This window comes from Vulpes lagopus, chromosome 4 (assembly GCF_018345385.1).
Source record: "Vulpes lagopus strain Blue_001 chromosome 4, ASM1834538v1, whole genome shotgun sequence".
Lineage (NCBI taxonomy): Eukaryota > Metazoa > Chordata > Mammalia > Carnivora > Canidae > Vulpes > Vulpes lagopus.
The window spans coordinates 111,344,837-111,369,260 of record NC_054827.1 but is presented as its reverse complement, the minus strand read 5'-3'; the positions used below and the strand labels follow the sequence as shown (position 1 = coordinate 111,369,260).

At 39.3% G+C, this 24,424-nt stretch overlaps 1 protein-coding gene across 3 annotated transcripts in view; it reads left to right on the top strand.

Annotated features, from left to right (window-relative positions):
• The window catches only part of NTRK3 (neurotrophic receptor tyrosine kinase 3), a 382,091-nt gene that overhangs the window by 349,353 nt on the left and 8,314 nt on the right, over positions 1-24,424 (top strand). For 2 of the 3 annotated variants that reach the window (XM_041751778.1, XM_041751780.1), the window contains 2 exons: positions 17,717-17,758; positions 22,828-22,986. In XM_041751778.1, the coding sequence (XP_041607712.1) occupies positions 17,717-17,758; positions 22,828-22,986 (201 nt within the window). The remainder of the gene's footprint in view (positions 1-17,716; positions 17,759-22,827; positions 22,987-24,424) is intronic. The other variant, XM_041751779.1, reaches the window with a different exon arrangement.

Sequence of the window (24,424 nt, the reverse complement as noted above, 5' to 3'; positions counted from 1 at the left end):
AATATTTGCAGCGCTAGGGGATACAACTGTGATTAAAACAGGCAAAAATGTCTGCCTTTAATAAGAGAAATAGACAATAAAGTAGAATAGATAGTATGTAAGATCCTTAGAAGAAAAATAAAGCAGAAAAGGAAAAAAGAAGTGTCTGGTGGTGGTAGTGGTGGTGGTGATGGTTGTGTGCATGTGTGTGTCTATCTGCATGTATGTGCACACAATTTTAGACAGAGAGGTCAAAGCAATTGAGTTCCCTAAAGAATGTAGTGTATTTTAGTTTATTTAGTTGATTTAACTTAGCCAAGGAGGGCTTTAATGGCTTGGAAAAAATTTTTCTGAGGCAAGTCAGATCTAGACCATTTTGAATTCAAAGCAAGAAATACAAACTTCAGAATGACAAAAATGGAGAAGAGAGAATCAGGTGGCCATGGTATCAGAAGCATACCTTGTCTGCTCAATAGTTAGGTTTCACCTCCAACTGTCATGACTGAGAGACTGTCAGAAGTGAGCCTGTGGACTTCTCCACTTGGGGAAGCATCTTGTAGAAAGCTCCTCAGTCTTTGACTTGCACTGTCCATTCAGGACCTCTTAAGGGCCTTTCTTCTCCCATTTGCTGTCTTCAGGGGTGGTCAGGGACAGCAGCTTACCTTGCTGAGCACCTACACCAGACACTTTGCTAGGGACTTTGAGCAGGCTAATTTATTTCATCTATACTGTTCCCATGAAGAAGTTATCATGGTGCCACTTTAGGGATGAGAAAACCAATGTTTAAACAAGACACTGGAAAACATTGGAGCTAGGATTTAAGTCTAGGTGGCCCTAAGTCTGAAATCCTGCCTTTACCAGTTAGTCTCAGCATTCACACAAAGAAGATACCCGTTGGCAGGAAGTGGGAGAAAGAAAGGAGAGGTAGGATTTTCTAGGTTACCCCCAAGGTCCTGCGAATGGGCTTCTTTGCATGGCTGGATCAGGAGCAGTAGATATGTTGGGGTGGTGGTCGATGTCTTTGCTGATGGTGCATGAAGGTACAGCAACTTCTGCTGCTTCTCTGTGTGTTGTTGTCATCGGGAATGGGGATAGGCATGGAATATGTGGGGGGCATGAGAGCAAGTCTTCCTGTTGTGGCACCCATCCCAGGCAGAGGTGGAACTGAACTTCAGTGTGTCAGTGTTTCTGGGTTTCACGCACGTTGGAAGGAGGGGCGGTGCATGGGTCTTTGTGTAGATAATGGGGGTGGGGAAAATGCATGCGGAGGTCTGAGGCTGGATAAAGGTTTTCTGACACGGATTTGAGTGAAGAGTTGAGTTTGAAGAGAATCCTAAATTTCCTGCCTGCCTTTGTGAGTGGAATCCACAGACTGACCACATCCAGTCTTGGGACTGCTATTAGCAAGAAGCAGGATGTCTCTGGACCATATCTTATGGTTATACTTAACATCAGTCTCACCGTGTAACCTTGTATTTATGTGTAATGAACATTTATATACTTCCCAGAAAAAAATTTAGGTAGCATCTTATTTTATGCATAAGCTCCTGGTAAGGTTATATGGCAAGCAAACCATCATTTATATGCACCTGAGAGAGCTGCTATAGCAAAGTGAAGAATTATCTTGTGATGTCAATAACCCTCTCCAGTTTTCCTTTTGCACTAAAGGAGAGTATTTCCACTTGTGATGCTGTTATTTTCTTGGACTCTGTAACGTATTTATCCAAAGGTTTCAATGAACGTCAAAGCAATGTCTCTTTCAGTGTCACGATATGTGTCATATAGGTAGAGAGAAGTTATTACTCTGTTTTCTTCATCATCACAATGTCAGTGTCACTTAGGTATATACTCCAGGCATGTGAATGTCTCTCACTGTGGTCTTCCAAATATTGGATTATGACTACTCCATCAAATCATGGTTCTTTACTGCTTATGGCCTATTGTCTAGTTTCCCTCCATCACTTTGCTACTCAGAGCTAGAGGGCAAAGCATCATTCATCTGCCTTCATGGGGACTCTGACTTATCCCACTGAGTCCACTTTCTGGCAAAAACAAATGAGCAAACAAACTACCTTTTCTTCTAAGATATTAACTCATCTCAACATCATTTTGTTTCTCTGTTCTACACTCATGCCCTCTGGGGTCCCAGTTGAGAACAGGGGTAAAGATTAGAAAAGTCTGGTTCTATTTCAAGCTGACAAAGATATCCCTCCTTCCACTGGTTACAGAAGGCCCACCATGCTACTCACACATATAGGGTCTGTTAGAGTCCTAGGAAGGTCTTAGTTGCAGCTGGAAGGACAGTGCCCAGGCCTTCAAAAGAAGTCTGTGAGAGCACATAGTCACAATTATGCCTGAGTCCAGAGACCTCTTTAGAAACCTGCTTAGAGACAAGAAGCCTAGGGGTGTATGTCAAATAAGCACAATTTTGCTGAGGAACCTGAGAACACTTATCTGTCTCTGCATGCCCAGGGCACACAACAAGAACTTTGGATGCATGTTTTCACCCCTCTCTGCGTGTTGGTATGCTTTAGCTACAACTGAGGTTGTAGGGTGGATCAGGCTGCAGCGAAGTGTCCATGAGCTGGAGTGTGTTCTAACACACGCTAGGACTCTGATTGTTTCACAGCCCTGATGTTGTAGATTGTGATTTCCCACCTTCCCATTGCTTCCCGAGCCTTGCAATTCAAGATAGCTAAGATCATCTCTTGGCCAGGGAACCTAATACATTGTCCTGTGGGGAGATGCCTCTTAATTACGTGGTACCTCATGTCCTTCTAGGTTCAGGGAAATCAGCTGGTGTTCCTAAGACTAGTCCTTTGGGTTCTCACCTGGAGATTTATTCAGAGATAGGAACCCTGTCCTTTAAATGGCAATTAATCTTCAAACTTGTAGTTCCCTTAACATTCTGCTCTCTGATGATCTGAAAATAGATGTCTTCTATCAGAGCAAGCTCCCAGAACAGCAGGATGAGAGTTTCCTGGAATAAGGTGGAGCTCAGGTCTTCATGTGAAGATGCTGAGGGATTTAGAGGGAAGAGTACAGTGAAAGAAGGGAATCATTCTAGATGTGCCATTTGAGACTGTTCAGTAGGAAAGTCTCCCTAGTCATTGTGATGGGATTCTGTACTCCTTGCTCTGGACTTTATCTTCAAAATTGGTCAAGTCTGTTTGTTTCTGCAATTCTTTTGGGACAAATGATTCATGAGAAACCCATTTGTCTGGAAGAATTGCGACAGGACCTCCTGTCTGGGGATGCTCGGGTGGGGGGGGGGGTGGATCGGATCACATGAGTTCCGCTATCTCCTTTGCCTGGGTCAGCTGAGCCTCTCTTGAGCATTAGCTGGTTCCTCTGATTTTTGTTGCCTCCTCCCATCCTGGCACTTGTGGCTAACCCTAATGGAAAGTGGATGTCTAATGTAACATCCAGCCCAATGCTCTGGGCTGAAGAAGGCCTGCTTGTGGGCGGATGCAGCCATGCAAGGAAAGCTTTCAGTACAAATGTTGGTCTCAGAGCCACATGTTTGTAAGCGGTGTCCTTGCAATGCTTTATGGCTGGTGAAACCCAGGTATGTGGGTGCTACCATACAGGGTGGGAAAGGAGAAAAGGTCATTCTGTGGATGAGAGAAGGCATGTTGTAGGGCTGCCCTTACTGTGCAGTTGGTTTCTCTCTGGGCCTCTGGGATCTCTCTCAAGTCTTTCTTCTTAAGGTTCATTTCTAGAAATAGACATTTTATTCCTAGGAATAGAAACTAAATTGAGAGTTGAATTTTCCAGTGTTATATCAAAATTCTTTCAGCTGCAAGTGACAGAAACCTAATCCAATCTATCTTAAGCAAAAAGGCAATGTATTGTGTTCATAATCACAGAATCCAGATTTAAGACTTATTTCTGGTGTGGCTTAATTCTAAGACCAGCCTAAATCACTGGGTTTGACATACATTGCTCTCTCTCCCTCCTTTCTCTCATCTCCACTCAACCTTCCTACTATCCCTCCTTCTCTCTCCTTTTCTCCCTTTTCTGCTTGAGACAGTGATCTCAGGGAAAGAGACAATAATGGGGAAATAGATTCCAAACCATTAAGGCTAATACATTTTTGGAAATAATGATGATAAATGCTAGTTGAGCAGTTGAGTAAGTGATCTGGGATCTAGATGTTCAGTGACAAAAACTTGTCTTCACTGGAGATGCCTTGCCATTGGGAGCCCCACTGACCAGGCATGAAATGATCAGTGTCGTTTCTAAGCTGGGCCAGACATTATGCTAAGAAAAGCTGCAAAAGAAGGACAAAGGAAGCAAAGCTTATGGCTGACTGCTTTTTCCAGTCTGTCTACGAGGAGCGTACAGTGTTTTCTCGTGTCATTTTGATGGGTGCTCTCCGGGCTGATGTAGGCTCCTGTCTTAGTTCATTACATCTGCAGATTTAGCTATTTCTGAATGAAAAAAATCCCTCTTCAGCTTTTATGGGTGTTTTTTATAGAAATAAAGTTCTAGGATTTCTATCACATTTTCCAAAATCTGCCACTCCAACCCATCAATTTATCTGCTTTAAAACATCCCAGTGAGTGTTCCTTCAATTTGGATGTGGATAAGAACTCTGACTAGGTGGTGCAGAAGAACATCGGTTTTGGAATCAGACTAATTTAGGCGTGAGGCTTGGATCTTCCACTCTTCAGCCTTTTGAACTCACATGCGTTGCTTACCCCCTTTCTTCCTTCATCTGTGCAATGCTGTTGATAATAGTAATTTCCATAGCCAAGGCACATTGGGAGGGCTGAAAAGTAGCAGTGCCTTTTAATTCATTTAGCACAGCTCCTGGCATAGTTTAGACACTCAGTGAGTTCTGTATCCCTGAGACAAGGCTTCCACTACTAGCTGCAGCCTTGGAATACTGAAAGCATCTTTTTCTACCTGTTATGATAAATCAAGATGAAGACTCAACTTTTAGGATTACCTACTCCAGACTTAGCCTAGCTCCATCTCTTGGGGACCCACCAGGTGACTTTGAGAAAGATTCTTCATCCAATTTCATTAGCCTGAAAACTAGAAGTCCACCTACTCTAATCCTCCTTCTATGCTTTTGGAGACATGAATGTGTATAATAGAGTAGGAATGCCTTTGAAAAAACCGCCTAACTGTGATTACTGGCTTAGCATTTAAGACTTTCTCCTGGGTTCATCCTCAGAGCAGCCTTCCCTTGCCTTTTGACCTTGAAGGAGAAGCCAAGAGGTAGGGCTTGTTTATAAAGGGAGAAGGAGCTGCTCACAGCTGCATGCCTCAGGTTATGGCTTGGGATGCCAGATGCTGTGTGGAGGGACAGCTCTTCCATGCCTTTCATCTGAGACTACCCTTGGCTCACACCCTTTGCTGCAAAGAGGCATTCTGGGACCCAGTTGTAGAGTAGCGGGCTGTGTGAAACTTGCAGGTCTCAGAGCTCTAACCTTCTAGCACTGGGAGGGGCATCCAGAGGTTATCCAGTCTCTGCTTCATGGAATCATAGTACTCTGGAACTAGATGATACCTAAGGGCCAACTAGCTCAGCCCTTTTCCTCACCCTACCAGTTTTATAGATGAGACACAGGGGCCCAGGGATGAGCCAGGTGGTATGATGTAAACCTACGTCAGGCCCCTGGAGCTTCTAAGTTCTGGCCCATTGCTCTCATTGGCCTGCCTGCAACACACACACACAGACACACACTCATACATGCACACATGCACACAAGCACGCATGTACATGCATACACACGCCACTCTGGAAAGTCAGGCTGCCAACGTTGGGGAGGGCGTTGAGATGAGCTTTTGCTTGGTGCTCGTGGTATATAGATTCAGATAAGAACATTTGGCTTCAGACAACCTCAGGCAACTTTTGAGTGGAAAAGAATCTTAGCAACCCTCTGCACCAGCCATGTAATTATTACAGATGTGAATGTGAGAGAAGGAGGAGGCAGAAGGTGCCAAAGCACCAGACTGAGTCTCAGTCTAGTGCTCTTTCCACCATAGTCCATGGTGGCAGATCTTGCATCCAGCTTTCTCTCTCCTAGGATGCTTTGAGGCTTTTCTAGGCACTGTATGGGTTGTGTGGCTGGCTTAATTAATACCCCTTTCCTAGAATTACTCAGGGGAAGGGATACCTAGGAACCTGTGATGTGTAAAAAGAATAGTGGTACTAATTTATGTTTATTAACCACTTTGCAGTTCACACTTCACTGCTGTTGTCACCCATCTGCAGGCTGCCTTAAGAATGTGATCCCATCATTTTTTCTAAGTTGAACCCCTACCTTTAAGTGAAGGTGGAGGATTTTATCCACTGTTTCAAATAAGCAGTGGCCAGGTCCTGCCAAAGATCTAGCAAATAATCTCAGAGCTCTTTCCTCCTGGGTGCCGAGTGAACTTCATTCAGAATTAAAAGGTCTTATTTCATGACTCAAAGAAGAATCCCATTTTCCATGGGTGTAGAGGTGCATTCAATTCTCCAGAAAGTTGGGTGTGTGAAAAGGTGCTTAGCGTTTGCTTCTCCTTGTTCTAGTAGGAACTGCTCTAGCAGCTAGTTAGTGGGTGGACAGGAAGCTTGGCTTCAGCTCTGAGAAGCTGGGTAAGGCAGCCTCTAGTGGAAGGAGTTGCATATTTTTTTATGTCTTGTCCCATGATGCTTTTCCAGCTTTCCTTTGCCTGGGGATGTAGCCTTCGATGGTAGGTTTCTGTAACGGTACGTATTGTTTACTGAAGTAATTAAAATATGCAAAGTGTTCCCTGTCCTCCATTTTGCGCTTCTTCCCCAGCTACTTCTGGCATTTTCAGTTGGCAGTTAATAAAACAAAAGGGGGGCCCAAAGGCCCGAGACTCCCTCCAGCTAGAATGATTAATTTGGAGTGGTTTGGAAGTCGTGGATTTTACCTCTAGCTACAGCCGTGCCTTTTTGGCTGATCCGTTCAACCTGCTCTGAGCACTATAACTCGGGTGTGTGAATGCTTCATAAAGGGCACAGGGCAGGTGCAAGGAGGGAGCAGGAAGGGAGCAAGGGTCTAGTTTGTTTATTATCACAGTGCAAAACCAGAAGAGACTTCTCTTTCCTTGGGGTAAGCCTACATTGAAAGAGCTATAGCCAAGGATACTTGAAATTTACTTCCTAATCCAGCCTCAGTGTTGACTACCACCAGATACCCCCATATACCTGCACACACAGAGATTTAAAACCCATTTCCTTATAGAGAATGCTTCTTGCAAATATAAGAAAACTGTGCTCCAGCTCCAGCCATAGCAAGTGTTGCTCCTGGAACCTTGGTAACATATATTGAGGCTTGCCGCATTCCAGGTGCTATGCTAAATGCTTTACATAGCTTGCTTTTTTCAGTCCTCGTGGTCATTTTAGGAGGTAGATAGTCATTGATGTTCAACAGACGGAGAAACTGAGGCTCAGAAAGGTTTAACGGATTTCCTGAAGTGACATGGCTATGAATTTGTAGCTGTGTGTTTGTCTGTGTATCAAGATGCCATTGTGCCCCTACTATAAGATCTGCTTATGGGTGGGCTGCCTTCTGTTCCCATTAGAAGGACCTATTTCTGCACCCACCAGCTTTTCTCATAGGACATCTTGTCCTTGCATTGAGTGGAGTGTGCAGGGTGCAGTCTTGACAGAGGCTTAAGGTTTTGCCTTGGTTTACCTCTCCACCAGCCCGGACACACAGCTAGCTGCCTGCCTCATTCCAACCTGTGGCCCACAGAGATGAGAGATACACAAACCACGTCACACTCACAATGGGAATGTGGGGAGGCTGCAGCCAGCAAAACCTCTCTTAGACACAGTTAAGAAGCAGCCCCTCAGAGTGACAGATGTTGGCCCAGGACAGAAATCCTTGTCATTGTAGGAAAAATAATGCTCTATGTGAACACTGTCAAGAGTCATTTCATACTACTGACTATACTTTATAAACTGTCTTTCATTAGTCAGGCTTCTCAAAGTCTCTCTGAGGTAAATGAAGACCAAGAATAGCAAATGGAGGCAGTCTTAAGCCATCTGCTTCTAGGGCAGCTGATTTAGGGCCCTGGGAGTGGTTGTGTAAGCAGGTTCTCCCACGATTGAAGCACGCAGTCTGCATCACACACTTACAAGTGGCAGGTCAAGTGTGCCAAGCTGTTAGGGTCTCGGAATTAGAAAAAAAAAGTTTTCAATTAAGAAAGCCAGCAGTCCAGCTTCTCATCCAAAGCTAAGAGGTGGGCACCTGGCCTGAACTCAATTAGAGATGAGACCTCACTGGCTAGCCAGTGAGAATATGTTGTCACTTATTGGAATTGCTCCTTCTCTCAGAGTGCCATTGGTCCAAGTCAGCTCTGGTCACTACTGTGCTCAGACAGAAGGCTCAGGATTGGAAGATGATGTCATAAAACTAGGATCACAATTAAGGCATCCAGTGCTGTCATTTTAAGGCCAATGGGTATTCAATCAATGGGAAGTATTTTTTGTTACTAATGTCGCTGAGAAGATGGCTGGAGGAGACAATTTACAGCTCAGCCTGCCTTTTGAGGAAAAAGATTCTATTTTTCGCTTTTTAAATTCAAATCATCTTGTTTTTCCTTCTTTTCCCTGCCATGAGGCTTAACACAAAGGAAATGAAGTCATTGAACTCTGTCCATAGAATATGCTAACCAGCCCAGGCTTGTCTGCTCTGAGACTTGCATTAGCTGCTCTTCCTGGGTGTCTAAACCCTGATTTTGTAAATAGCCAAATAGTTGAAGGATTGGAGTTGGCAGCCATGCTGATCTTGGAAACTTGTTTCTAGTGCTTATAGGTGAAATTGTCTTAAACCCACAAAACCCATAAGGAGAAGGATTTGGAATATGGCAAGGGATTGACTTCAAACTTGGCCTCTGCTTACCATGGACTTGCTGACATTCCATCCTTGAGCTGATTTCCTTCTCCGTAATTCAGGAATGGTGTCTCATTGTGGTGAGGGTCATTGGACCGAATGTCCAAGTTTCTGGAAAAACAGAAGTGCTACCCAATAAACATAAATACTGAGAAATTAGTGTCTTGGAAGATGCTACATACACATATGTGCATGTGTAAGAAAAACCTGCATGCTGCTGTTTCATTTAATATCTCGCTGAATTTCCGAACACATTCTATGTGGTTTATTATTTGACACATCAGAGTCTTCCAGAGGTTAAATAAGTTCCCTAAAGTTGCTTAGCTAGTGAAAGGCATTGGCTAGGTTATACACTACCCCCTTTGTTCCTTCAGATTGTCTGTTTCCTTATCCTGTACACATATTTTTGATATCAGTTATCATATTTTTAGATTTTTTTGGCATTAAATATTGAGCAAAGCCCATCTCGTGTGAAAGAGATTTTCTTATGTTTGCTAAATAACTGTAAGTCTAAATCAAAACCTTGGTAGTACAGCCAGAGCTGAACAGGGTACATTAAAAATCTAGATTTATCACAAGAAGGCTTTATTCTTTTATTTTCCTTGACCTATTAATGTTTAGCAAGCACTTGGGGTTTGGATGGATCAGTCTAGATCCAGTGTGATCCATGGATCTGAGCTGAAGTGAGACCTCCAGCTTTGTTCAGTGCATTGAGCCCTTTTAACAACATCACTATGGTTTGTTTCCACTGGAAGATTTGAGTGCAGCCAGGAGGCTCCACATGTAGGCATTTGTAAAAGAAAATAAGGCCAAGTTATTTTTCAACCTACATCTTTGGACTTGCACTGTCTGCTTTATATATATATATATATACACACACACACACACATTGCTTGAGGGCAATAAAGGACAGTAAGGTCTCTGAATGAGTGCCAGCATTTAGACAGGATTTAGAAAGGGGAAAACAAAAAGGGAAGTTATAGAAGGTATGTGTTCCTGGGGCTTCCATCTGAGAACTTGCTTCTGGCAGATGTAGTTCTAGGTAAGAGAGTTGGGGAGAATCACAATGGGCCTATTTATCCTCTAGGCTCACACTGCTAAACAGCTTGGCTCTTAAACTCCTTGTATTTTTGGAAGACTCCAAGGGTTTTTCCTAATCCTGGGGCTAGAGGCTCAGTCTGAAACAGCCATTCCACTGAGATTCTGCTAAATGGATGCCTTTTGCATAAACTGTCACAAAGCCCTGCTCAGAGGGAGCCATGCTATAATGATGTCTTTGTAAGCTTCCTCTGCATCTTCCCTCCAGAAATCCCAACTACCTCATAGACCTGGGGCTGAGGTCTTCACTTTGTGTCTACAAGACATATACTATTATGCCCTGCTATATCAGGAAGAGGGGGGTGGTTAAAAAGAAGGCAAAAATCCTGCCTTATGAAGTCAGAAGTCTGACATCACTATAGAAAATCTCAGTGTCTCACGTTAAGTGTTTCATCCATGGAATTTCTATACCTGGGGTAAAGTCACGGACAGACATGCATCTGTAACTGTGCACATGCATATTGTAGATTTAATTCAGATGAATATTCAAACCAATACATCTCTAAGGCATTACCCACACCACTGGGGGAAACAGAGTTCTACTGGGTGACCCAAAGTCTAAACACAACAGGGTGGAAAGAAAGAAGCTATAGAACTGAAATGTAATCTTCTCAAGTCTCAGTCCATATATTTTTGATTTGTATACCTGTATGTATATATGCTTTTCTCCAGGAATACATTTACATTGAAAACCAGAACAAGACTCCATGGGACTTTCATTTCATTTACTATTCTTAGTGACCTTGGGCAAGTCACTGTCTCTCTTCCAGGCAAGCTTTTCATGCCTGGAGGCAGGCTAGGTAATTTCCAGGGCCTTTCCAGACTTTGTATGTTCCTGAGCTACAACTTCAACATTGAATCTCTCCTTTGGAGCCATGGATTCTGATGAGTTTTGGATTTGGCGAGGTGGAGTGGGTGCAGTTACGGGATAGCTCTGGTCTCCCAAAGAGCACCTGGAAGGAATATAGACTCTCACACCAAAGTGACATGCCTGGGGAGTGGGCCAGTGGGGCTGGGCAAAGAGGTGAAAGGCTGGTTGCAGATACAGTGTCTGTAATTCAAAATAGCCAAGTGGCAAAAATGAAGGGAGAGGGGATCAGGGACAGGAGGAGGGTAGATAGAAGAGGGGACAATCTGGAAGGACAGACTGCCATTTGTCAGCCTCCCTCATGTGTAGGGGAGGAGCTATTAGGAGAGCACAGCTATTAGGCTGGGGGAGCAGACAGTGAGAAGGGTTAATTCCTGAAAGGACAGTCATGCCATTCTGAAGTTTTGAAACTATCAACAGAGTAAATCAACTGATTTAGAGTGAAACCACTTATTTTTGCTGTCTTGGAGACAGGATACATTCGAGCAGGACTTTGTGCCTTTCCTCCTACATTTAGGTCATTTATTTCAGGAGGTGTCCAAGGGAGATTTCACCAACGTCATGTGATCAGGGCATGGTTGGCAGGCCTGTGTTTATATTTATGATTGTACCTGCCTGCATGCACAATGGCATGCACATATGTTCATTCTCCTTCAGGATAGATGGGTGTATGTATTTGTGTGCTAGATGTAGCTAATCCTCATGTGCAGCCTATGTGTGTGAAAACCCTAAACAAGAGTGGCAATGATTCTTAAGATTGTAGTAGTGGCTGCTGGGCTGCTGCTGAGGGCATGTCCAAGGTGACTACCAGCCTTGGCTGAAGATTCTCTCGGACATGCAGAGCATAGGGTAAGAGGCAGAGCCACTGAGGCATGAGGGAAACCAGGAGAATTTCCAGGGGTTGGAGAAAGCACATGTTAAGCTTTTTTCTTTTTTCTTAATGCACATGGAGATTCTTCTATGTGCTAAGACATGCAATCAAGAAAGACTAAAATCGAATAAATTAAAAAATGACATCTACGATAAATAGTGATCTTTATGATTAAGCTATTTGGCTGTTAACGTGCATTGCGAAGCTTTTACAACTCTTCAGAAAGCTACTGCCCTTCTCACAGACTTTAATGGATTTGGACTTGGCCTGTACAGGTTAGTGATTATGGAGGTAGCTTGAATCCTTCTGTTCGTTCCAGAAATACCATGCCCTGTGAATCTATGTTTGCTCACCTTTGCTGGGCTGTGGTTTCTTTATCTGGAATATATGGGTCACTTTGTCTCCTTTATACCTTGTCAGAGTTGCATGAGCATAGCTGTTTTGAACTTCTAGGAGAAGTGTGGTCTTTGCAACCCACCAGCTGCTTCCTTTTCTGTGTAATTAGATGCAGAGACCCCAAGGCCTTCTAGAGCTCAGAGTTCCTCTTTAACCCAGAGCAGTGGGATCCCTGTGCCTGCAGGGGAATGAGTGTCTCTCTGTGGAAAAGAGCAAGATAGTACCTTGTTCAAGAGACACAGGAGGAGAGAGGCGGCTGTGGGGAGGTGGGCGGTGGGACCTGCACCCCACCCCAGGAAGAACTCTGTGCAGCTGGGCATCCTGCCTCCATGGGAACTAGGGCCTGAGATCTTCCTTCAGCTTCTACCCATTCAGTCCCCATTTACTCTTGGTCCACAGGGCAGGGTAGGGAACAAGGGCTAAAGACTTAGTGAAGTGGCATTTGGGGATTTTAGGTAGGCACCTCTGGCTAGAGGTGAGGCTGCTTCTCTTGCTTTCCACCTTTTGCATCCCCTCCCCTTATACTGCTGACGGGGATGGATGGGATACTGCCTTGAGGAACATAGAACTGAGACAGAGAGACAAGACTCCAAATTTCACACCACCAGGGGCACAGTCCCTGGACCTGTGGTCTTTAAACCTTGACGCTACTAAAAGAACTTTGAAAAGTCACCTATTCATGCCACCTGCACGTTTTTAAGTTGCTATATAAAATCTTCAATGTAATTTTAAAGAGTTGCAAATGATGTCATTTCCAGGATACTGTAAATATTGGCATTAAAAAATATATCACTCCTGTAATGTATCTAATGAACTTTAAATACCAGAGCAATTTGATACATCATCTATTAAACACATGAACAAGTGCTTAAACAGTCAGTTTTACATGCCTCCTTTTTCTTCCTAAATTTATGTTTTCATTCCAGTTACCCTACCAAATTTTATCCCTATGTATTATATTTTTATGCTTGAAAGCCTTTTATTGGGCTCTCTGTCATAATTTAGTGTGACAAAAATACATATGAAGATTTAAATTTAATTTTTAATGTCTGATAACCATTAGTTTCTAGATGGTAAGAGTTTTGGGATTGAGTTATCATTACAATTATTAGCAATACACAGAAGTAGACAGCAGATAAAAATAATGCATATTTATCGCAACTTCAATGAATATGAAAGATAAGGAGTATGATATTTTTGGAAATTCATCTTTTATATTTTTCCATTAGTCCATAATGAATATCATTTATTGCTAAAGTAAGGAAAGTTCAGAATCAATTCTATTCCTGTTTTTTATTTATATTAAATATAAGAACTGAGAAATGTTATTTACACTAAATAAATAGATGAGAAGGCAGGAGTTTTGGTATCACAATATGACTCAATTCTTTGAACTATTGTCTGGCTATTTGCCTAAGATCTCATACTAGCCTCTTATGAAAATTTCTTTTCAATCTCCTCTTAGCTGATCATTCTTTTAGGTCTCTCCCCTTCAACTGTTTGAAAAGAATTGGAAACTATTGAGAGTGGCAGGTGTGTGTGTGGGTGTGTGTGCGCGCGCGCATGTGTGCACAGGCACAATTGGGAGAGGGGGTTGCTGGGCCACAGCGGGTGCTCAGTCAATGTAAGAAAAAAAAAATCCATAATCGGAGTTTAGGATTCGTGAAATCTTCAAAGCTATCCTTACCTGGGTGCCCATTGGAAAAACTTCATGTGTCTCCAAAGTTACATGGATTCCATATTGGAACCATTTCAGCGGGCACTGCAGTCTGTTTCTGCCTGTTACACTCAATGGGAATTCTAGACTCTTATTCTTTATGGGGTGAAGAATCACCTGAGTTATATGTAAGAAGGGCATCTTCCCTACTGACAATAACAAAAGGGTGGAAACACCCAAGTCTTATCAATGGGAGTCTGGCTGGATCAACCATGGTTATGATCATGCTCAGTGGAGTCCTGTTTAGCTATGAAAGGCAAGAAAATGCAAAGTACACAACAGGTATGGTATGTTACTTTTTATCTGAGAGAATGAAGAAAATGAATATAATCTGTATTTTCTTATGTTAAAAGCAATAGAAAAATAAACTAAAGTCAAATTTAAAAAAAAAAATGGTTATCTATAAGGAAGGAGGAAATCAGAGTGGGAAGAGTAGACCTAGATGGTATCAGACTTGGATTTCGTGTACTTTTTTTGTTTTTGTTTTTGACTTTAAAACTATGGGACAGTTTTCACATTTAAATTTGTAGAATCAAACCAGTTCTTAAAAATAAAAAGCAACATGAAACACATAAGCCTAGCTGTGTATTAAGTATATTATATGTATTTTATAAACGTATAAAGCAAATAGTGATATTACTAATATAGGAATCAAGATTTTCAGCATAAGAAAAAATACTGATATAAAATCAAAGAAGTTAAGTAAAAGCTCTTTTATCCTAAATTTGAGTTGGAAAAATCAATATGAACTCATGATGTATTTTCTTTTAAGAGAAAAGTTTTTCCTGGCTACTTCTATTATAAACACCTAGAAATAATGACCAACTCAATAGCAATGAACACGACTGTCATAGTGTAGTGTCTAAATTCCATTGTCCACCCAAAGGATCCAGGGCTCTTTAGAGAAATACCTGCCCAGGGCCCCAGAAAGGGTGGGAGCAACAAATGTACGAGATGAGCCTATAATATTTTTTCATGTCAGAAGCAAGGATGCTATCAAAGACTACTGGGAATACGTGAGAGGCACCAACTTTAAGGGCTGCCCCTGGCCAAACATGGAACAGTAAGCATCGACAAGAGCAATTACAATAAATTGAAACACTTCAATGTGTTAAAAGACATACCTGGCTACATCTCCCCACCACACACACACACACACACACATAAATACGTCCATATAGGAGTCAATAATGCTTCTCATAACCAAACCAAACCTCTTCTTGGTCATCTTCGGAGAATGCTAGAGAACGAATTCATTATTCTGAGCACTCACGAATAAAGGGAGAGAATCAAGCATTTCCTATAGAAGTGTTTTCAGTATAACCAAATAGTTAATGAGGAACTTTTTTACTTATAGATTTCCAGCTAGTACATGCAGAGGGCATGCTAGAATTTGAATGCCACCCTTTTGTTGCCACTAATGAAATAGTGGGTCTGGGCAGTAATCATCAGTTCCTGGTACGGCCTTAGGTGAAAGAGGACGTTATAGTGGATGATCATGCTGACAATATGGAGATCCATGATAATACAGGTGGTGGAAGGTATCCTCCAAGGTAGTGTAATCCAAGGATCTCTAGGTACTTATTTTCTTTCCAGAATAATTTTTTGGAATCTTTGCCTTATTCCTATATGTTTCCTGTTTCTAAGCTCAGCCTTCACATTTTTTAATGTAACTTGAGAATTTGGATCATCAGCTAGTATTTCTCAGGTAGTGCCTCAGAAAGTTACCTTATTTTCATCTGTGCAATGGGGATAATAGGGAATCCTATTATATAGGATGGAATTACATGAGGGGTGTGGCTGGTACTCAGTGTAAATTAATTGGTATTATTCTTAGGAAGATTATTATGTCAGCCCATTGCTTACCTGGTTAGGTTTTCCCAAGGGACTATTTGTCAATATTTTTTGCTAGTGAAGGCCTTAACCACTACCTTTCTCAGACTAGATCTCTCCAAGGTGGGAGAAGGATGTAATTTTTTTCCTGGAGGAAAATTTGTGTAGGCTAGGTGGGTCTTGATGGGGAATATAGAAACCAAGAAATTTGGTTTGTTATGCTGCCCGTGAACATGTAGGTCATACACACAGGGAATAGTCATTGTACTTTATGTATATACTTTTGCATTTAACGATACTCAGTGGGATTTTACATACCTCATCTTACTTAAGCAGGGGCATTGCGTGATTCCTGTGTTGCAGGTGAGAAAATTGAAACTCAAAGAGGTTGAGTGATTGTCTAAGGTCACATCACAATCCAGGGCTTCTGACTCTCTTTGTATTTTGTTACTAGCCTCTTGAAATATTTTAGTTCCCTTCCAGAGGAATGGCTGATAAATTTCACCCGCCTTGGTGGTGAAAATCTTGCTAAAATTTTTCTTAGTGGGATCCCTGCAGCCAGTTAATACCCTTCTAATACTTTTATTCCCAAACACTTAGGACCATCAAAGGTTATACCAACACACTTGAATTACTCCCTCTCTATAAATTTGGAGATTTCAGTCTGGAACATCTCTTTTGGATTGTGTATAAAATCATTAAATAAAGCAAACACTAGCATCAGTTTGGAGGAATCCATGACTTAAAATTTTTCATCAAGAAGAATGATTCTGTGTTCCTGGTTTTTAATTTTTTTTCACCAAGAAACCAGGTCAAATAAGCTATTCTACAAAATTCTATCACAAACATAATTTTTCTTTACAAAACATCACCTTTTGATGCAGAACTTACATAAATTAGGCCCACCAGTTTACTTTTTCCTTTTATAGTTTTTAAACATTTCAAATGTGATACATGATCATGATGAGATTATAAACAGCATAGAAATACAAATAGTAAAAAGTGAGATTTTTCTCTTTGATTAGTGCTAACTCTCACTTCCTTCTCTAGAGGAAACATTAGTTTAATGGCTCTGTTTCTGGATCTTTTTCTATGCATTTACAGACTTATGAGTTATTTCCTTTTAATATACTTGCTTATGTATATACATTTTTACATGAATAGGAATGCTTAATATATATATTTTTAATGTCTTGTGTTTTCATTTAATGTATCCTAGACCTATTACATATCACTTTTGCTTTTTTAAAACTAATTTAAAGGAACACTTTATATTATGGATTTTAATTCTTTGTTACATATATTGCATATATTCCCTGTTTTCATTTAATGTATCCTAGACCTATTTACATATCATTACACATACTCTACTATATTCCTTTTAACCACTCCACTACAAATATATGTATAATGACAGACAAATTGTTGCCCTTAAAAACAATGAAATAAACATGCCCTTCAACTAGTTATTTTTGCTTATAGGAGAAAATATTTTCTAATTTTCACTCCTAGAAGTAAAATTACTAAGTTAAAAGGCACTCAACACCTTTAGTGTGGACAGACTCTGCCAAGCTGCCTGCAGATAAGGCTCCACCTGTCTTAGCAGTGACATCTAGATTGACTCTATCCTCTTACCTTTTCAAGCATTAGATAGTATCAATCTTTTCAATTTTCCCTCGATAATGTTCAACAATGTGTCTCTGTTGTTTTAATTGGCATTCCTTCATCTGTTTGTGCTCATTTGTAGCCCTTTTGTGGATCATCTGCTCTTATCCTGGACTAATTTTTTTTTTTTTGGTTGGGTTACTTTTTTAAAACTAATTTAAAGGAACACTTTATAATATATGGATTTTAATTCTTTGGTACATATATTGCATATATTCCCTCTGTCATTTGTCTTTTAGCTATACTTATTTTATATTTTGTACATGCAAAAAGTGTTTGGTTTTTACAAATTGTATTGCTAAATCCTATCCTTTATGGCTTCTGGAACATGTGTCTTATTTAGGAAGGCCTTCTTCTCCTGAGTTATACAGATACTTTTCTTAAGTTTTCTTCTAATATTATTATTGTTTTGTTTTTATGTTTAGCTCTTTAATCCATCTGGAAATGATTTTTGTATATGGTGTGAGGTAGGTATCTAAGTGTACTTTTCAAATGAATAGTTCATTGTCCCAACACTTTGATTACTAACCCATCATTTCATATATTAAATTACAATATTATACATGGGTCTGCCTCTGGACTCTATTTTGTTCCATTGATTAATGAAATTTGTCTATATCTATGCCAATAACACACTGTGTTCATTCCTGTAGTTTGGTAATATGTTTTGCAATCCGAAAAATCTCCCGTTGTTCTATTTCAAATATATCTTCGTTTTTATCAAGTATTTATTCTTCTAGACAAATTTTGGTACCATCCTGTCAATTTCCATACATCATTCCATTGGGGTTTTCATTTAGATTGTGTTGAATTTGCAGACTAATTTGAGGGAGGAATGAGAGATTTATGACATCAAGTCTTCCTATTCAAGGAAATGACATTTCTTTCCATATATGAAGATCTTTTATGTTTTTCAATACTTTTCTTTAGATAGACCTTGTGCATTTTCTGCTAAGGTTTATGCCTAGGAATTGAAATGTTTTGTTGCTGTTATACAAACAATTTTATTTTCCACTGAGTTTGCTACTACTGGTGTATGAGGATAGTTTGATCTTTGTAGGCTCATTTTATATCTGGGTGGCTTACTAAATCATATAATGATTCTAATTGCTAATTTTAGTTAAATACCCTGAATAAGTCTTAAATATATGCATGCAATGGTTTTTTACTTTTCCTTTTTAATGTTTCTACCTACGTTTTACCTTTGTTTTATTGAATTGGCTAGGACCACCTCAACAATATTGTGTTAAATCAGTGATAGAAGATACTTTTCTATGCTTCTAAAGTTTTATCAGCACATATAATATTCAGTGTGTTAAATAAAGGAAGTTACCTTCTATTACTAATGAATTTGGGCATTTAATCAGGAAAATATTATGGAAATTTTTGGCATCTTTTGAAACGATGGATTTTCTTCTTTTATCTTTTAATTTAGTGAGTTAAACAGTAGATTTCTTAAGGCCAAGGCATTCTTGCATTTCTATTATAAATCTTACTGAGTTATAATATGGAATTCTTGTAATACTTTGCTGATTCAATATAATTATATTTTATTCATATTTGGAGGCTCTATTCATAACATAATTTTATGCATATATAGATAAAATATCTATAACTATACTCATGTATTTAAGGCTATATGCTATGTTTGACTGATTTTATCATCAGAAATACTCAAGTCACATAAAGTCAGTTGGGAAAGTTTCTTTTTTTATTTTTTGTTTTGGAAAAGTATAAATAGGATAAAAAATTTAAGGGAAACTTACCCCCCCCCCAATCATCTGGCCTTGTACTTTTTTAACATACAGAATTTTTACTACAATTGAAATTTTTGTGTGTGTTTGAATTTTCTACTTCTCTTTTTAAAATTTTTTTCTACTAAATCAATTATGGCATCTCTATTTCTAAATTTCTTGTCATAATATTTTTAACATTTTTCACTTGTCTTCTCTAAGTGTCTTATTAACCTTGTCAAAGGGTTATATTACTTTTTTTAATTTTTATTTATTTATGATAGTCACAGAGAGAGAGAGAGAGAGAGAGAGAGAGAGAGAGAGAGGGAGAAGCAGGCTCCATGCACCGGGAGTCCGACCTGGGATTCGATTCCGGGTCTCCAGGATTGTGCCCCCGGCCAAAGGCAGGCGCTAAACCACTGCGCCACCCAGGGATCCCGGGTTATATTACTTTTAAAGAACTACCAATTAATTGTGTAGATATGGTCTCCTTTTAAAATTTTTTCCCTTTTGGTTGTTTTGCATTGTTTTCTTTTATATCAATTCCTCATTTTATCTTTATCATTTATTTCCTCTTTCTTTCTATTGTCATGTAGGTCTTTACTACCTTTTTTGTTGAATCACATTTTAGTTTATTAACTATTTTAAAAATAAGTGCTTACATGTTATAATTTAAAAAATTACTTTAGCTATATTTCATATACTTCGAAGAATACAAATTTAATTATCATAATAATTTTTACATTTAATTTTCAATTTTTCTTTTATCAAGTTTTTTAATTGCCCAAAGAGAAATTTTTAAAAAATTATTCTTTTATTATGAATTTCTATTGGGCACAGAAAATGTTTTTCATTTTTATTTTATGTTTACTGTGTTTTTTCTTTTGGATTTAAGCTTTCATTTGAGGTATAATATGTCATTGGTTTTATAAATTGTTTCATATAATTGGAAATAATATTCAACTTTTTAGGGAGGTTGAAAGACACACAATCACAATACTCATATCTATTAATTAAAACTTATTATCTGTATCTTTAAAATATGGGCAGCCCCAGTGGCTCAGCGGTTCAGCGCCGCCTTCAGCCCAGGGCCTGATCCTGGAGACCTGGGATCGAATCCCATGTCAGGCTCCCTGCATGGAGCCTGCTTCTCCCTCTGCCTGTGTCTCTGCCTCTCTCTCTCTCTCTCTGTGTCTCTCATAAATAAATAAAATCTTTTATATATATATACATATATATCTTCATTTATCTTGTCTTCTTGATATGTGAAAGAAGTGTTTTGATTTTTGATTTTTCATTATAATGGTGGTTTTGTCAGTTTCCTTTGGTTTATACCCTATTTTTATTCTTCGTATATTTTTATTGCTATGTTACTTGGAGCCTAATAATTTATCACTATCATAATGGTGAATTTTGCCATCTTGAAATATGGTGTAAATTATTTTTTCTCCTTTTAATTCTTGGCATTCTGATTTTTTCCACATGTATTTAATTTTCAATGTTTTATATATTCAATATTATACATTTAATTATATATTGTATATATCAAAATACATATTCATTTTCCCCTTTATTGTTGTATTTATGCCTTCTTTCATTTTGAATATTTTCTGTTCCTTTTGTCTACATGTCTTTTCTAAACAACATACATCTTGATTTTTTTTTAAGATTTTATTTATTTATTCATAAGAGACACAGAGAGAGAGAGAGAAAGAGAGAGGCAGAGACACAGGCAGAGGGAGAAGCAGGCTTCATACAGGGAGCCTGGTGTGGGACTCGATCCTGAGACTCCAGGATCACGCCCTGGGCCAAAGGCAGGCACTAAACCGCTGAGCCACCCAGGGTTCCCCTACATCTTGATTTTTTTAACAAATTTTCTTTTATTTAAGAAGCAGTATAATCCATTTGTATAAGAATCTATGCTACATACAAATTATTACAAAGATGTTATATATAAAGATATTATTTTCTTTGTGTAAAAGATATAAATTATATACAAAAATATTATTTGAACTTCTTTTTCATATTGTACCTTCAACACCATTATCCCATTCCTCTTCTTTGTCATCTTTTTGGCATTGGCTAGAGATTTTTGGTTCTCTTTTCTAAATACTGGTTTGGAAGCTATATGTATTGTTTCTATTCTTCTAGGAGGCACTTAAAGATTTTAGTAAGCAAATTAAAATTGAAACTGTTGTAATCAACAATTGATGACTGTCTGTAAACTCCCTTCCTGTCCCTAAAAGACAAAGCCTTTGCCAGGCATTTAATGATTTCTCTTCCTACTCTTCTATGCACTTATGGTTGAAATTATCTGAAGGTTTCATTCCAGATAAGTAGTGTTAATAATAGCAGGGGTAGTACTCTTAGCATTATTAGTATTATTATTTACTTTATGTCTCTATTTTACAGGAAGACTTTATTAGTAATGGTATTACATTTTACTACCAAATTAGCAACCACTATTTAGATTTAAACTGCATTTTTGTGACTTATATGCTCTACATTATTTGTTATGTTCCAAGTCATTGTCTATTTTAGGTTCTTTTTTTCTGTTTTTCTGGAGTAATCCTGAATTAGTTTTTGCTCCTTTATTTTCTGAAGAGCTGTGAGTGGTATACTTTCTGAGTCTTTGCTTATCTGAAAGAAACCCCTCCATTTGTCTTTACACATGACACAGAGCTGTCTTGATTATAAAATCTCAGGTTGAAAACAGTTTCTCCACATCCTTATCATCATTTATCTTCTAAAATATTTCAAGTGGATAAGGCAAGCATCATTTTCCTTTTTAGAAATAATATTGCCCATTTTCCAATAAGTCATTCTTTTTTAAGTGTTCATTATTATCATCCCTCCACCTGACCCACCAGAGAGAACTTCTAATTAATAGTTAGTTCATCAGGACAATTGTAGAGAGCTCTATCAATGGCAAGCACTTTTCTAACAGCAAATTCTCTTTATTAGCCAAAAGTTCCCACTTCTGATGTTCTGTTTACTAATGATGCAGTGAGTTCCTGAGTTTTAAAACATGCTGTGAGTTGTCTTCCACTTATGCTAATACCTCTAGCTTGCTGGGCCAGTCAGGATTTCCCTAATGTTTTCTCAGGAAAGGGTATCCTGAATGTCAACCACTTCCTCTTGTCCTTGACTGTCAGATCTGTAGACCTACAGATAGGTCCCCTTAGGCTATTTTAAAAGAGACTTTTCTCACTGGCCTTTGAGATATTACTAAGAACTGTCATAAATTCTCTTTTGGTCCACTCAATTTCTTATTAGCATGTGGTCTTCCCTACATTTGAGACTAACCTGTCCCCTTCACTTGAAACACTGAGACATAAGTTACAGTGAGAAATTTAGGATAGTCAGAAGGTAACATCATAGTTCTACATAGATGCACTTGGATAATACTGTGCTTTAACCACCTTGGCCAAGGAGTTTAACCTGATGTCTGCAAATACCTCAGTGATTCTGCTGACTTCCCTCTGGACCTTCTTTGAAGGTTAGGTTCACTATAGTACTGGATTCTAAAACCTCTCCTACCCTAAATCGTCTTGTGATCTTTATACTAAGAAACCTACTTTCCCTTAGGGATTATCTCTAATTGCTACTCTAGCTGCCTCCATTATTATAGATCTTGGATGTCAGTACCTCCACTGAGCCTCTGACACAAGTTGCTTCAAATTGTGGCTCTTTTACAAAAAGAGGCATCAAGAGTGCATCTACTTTTGAAGAGTACAGACAGGTAATGAGCGATTCTGGCCATCTGGTCACTCTGTGTGTGCCTCTGTCTTGATCCCTTTTAGGTGGGAGGACACACCATGCTCCCCATCCGTTGGATGCCCCCTGAAAGCATCATGTACCGGAAGTTCACTACGGAAAGCGATGTGTGGAGCTTCGGGGTGATCCTTTGGGAGATCTTCACCTATGGAAAGCAGCCATGGTTCCAGCTTTCAAACACAGAGGTACAGAAGGGGATAGATGGAAAGCTTGATTTTGGGGAAGGCTGATAGGAGTCATCTCAGGCCAGGATTTAGACATGGTATACAAAACATTAGATGGTATTTGGAGCTAGCAGGGCAAATATAGGTATAAGCAAGAGGGGAGAGCTTCTTAGGAAAAAAATTAGGCTGTAGGAAGTGTGGTATAATTGTCAAGAGAGCATGAAATCAGATGTCTAAATTGAGATGCAAGTCATGGTTCTGTTTGTTCTGCTACACTTAAAAATCACAAATGTTTCACTAAGACAGAAAATAAAACAAAGAACAACTCTGAGCTTTTCAATTGTGCCATCTTGTGGAAACACCCAAATTATCTGGATTCCCAGAGGTTTTAGGCCTGCCAGGCCCAGGGATGTGAAGGATTGGTGGATTGGGAAAGCAAATTTCGCATTATTGATAGAGCTGTGTGTGGACTTCCAGGAATAAAAGAGTTCATAATAGTAAGTATAATAATAATAAACACATTATATGTTTTTATAATTTTGATTTATAGTGATAATAATAAAAACACCAGTCATCAAATTTTAACAATAGTTAACATTTAGTACCAGATGCTCTTCTAAGCACTTGAGCTGTATTAATAGCTCAGTACTTTCCACATGAATACCTGTTGAGATTTAGGGCAAAGGAAAGGGAACTGCTTGGGGTTCTGGAGATGACTGGCCAGAGACTCAGATGGGAGCATCTGTGGCATGGAGAAAACGTGGGCCATGGTCACAGGACTCTTGCCCCCAAAGCCAGTCAGAATGGTTCTCATTTATGTCTGGACCAGACTCATGTTCCCTGGAGAATACAGTATAGTTAATAGACAGTAACAGACTCAGATTCCCAACCTAGCAGACCTATAAGAGATTGCGATTATTCTTATGGTTTTTTGTTTTATACAAAAACGTGAATTCAAGGGCCTTTTAATATTGCAATTTTATCTGAATTTTGAGAACATATCTTTGTGGAAGCTGTGTTCATCTTTGCTTTCTTGGGCTCTAAGCAGTGAGTTTCAGAGACTAAAAAGAAGGCATTTCTTTAAATCTGTAATATCTCATCAATCACAAGCTGAATGAGTCTTGACCACATTTCCCAAAATAGGACAAAACATTTTAATGAACTTTTTTTTTTAAAAAAAAGCATGTATCAGAACACACTTATTGCAGTATTTTTTAAAAAGTTGTTGGTGTTTTCTTGGGGTGTGTGATTGGTGGTAAACGCAAACATACACGCTCACGTGCACAAAAATGGGTGCACACAAGCACACACATTCTGAACACAGCCTCCCTGTAGTTTGGTGGCCCCAGTAAAGAGGGGATCTGGGCTGAGGGTACTATTGGTGTCAGCAGAAGGTCAGCCCTGGATACTAAGCTAGCTTTTCATAGCCAACATGGAGTTTCTGATAATTTCTAACACA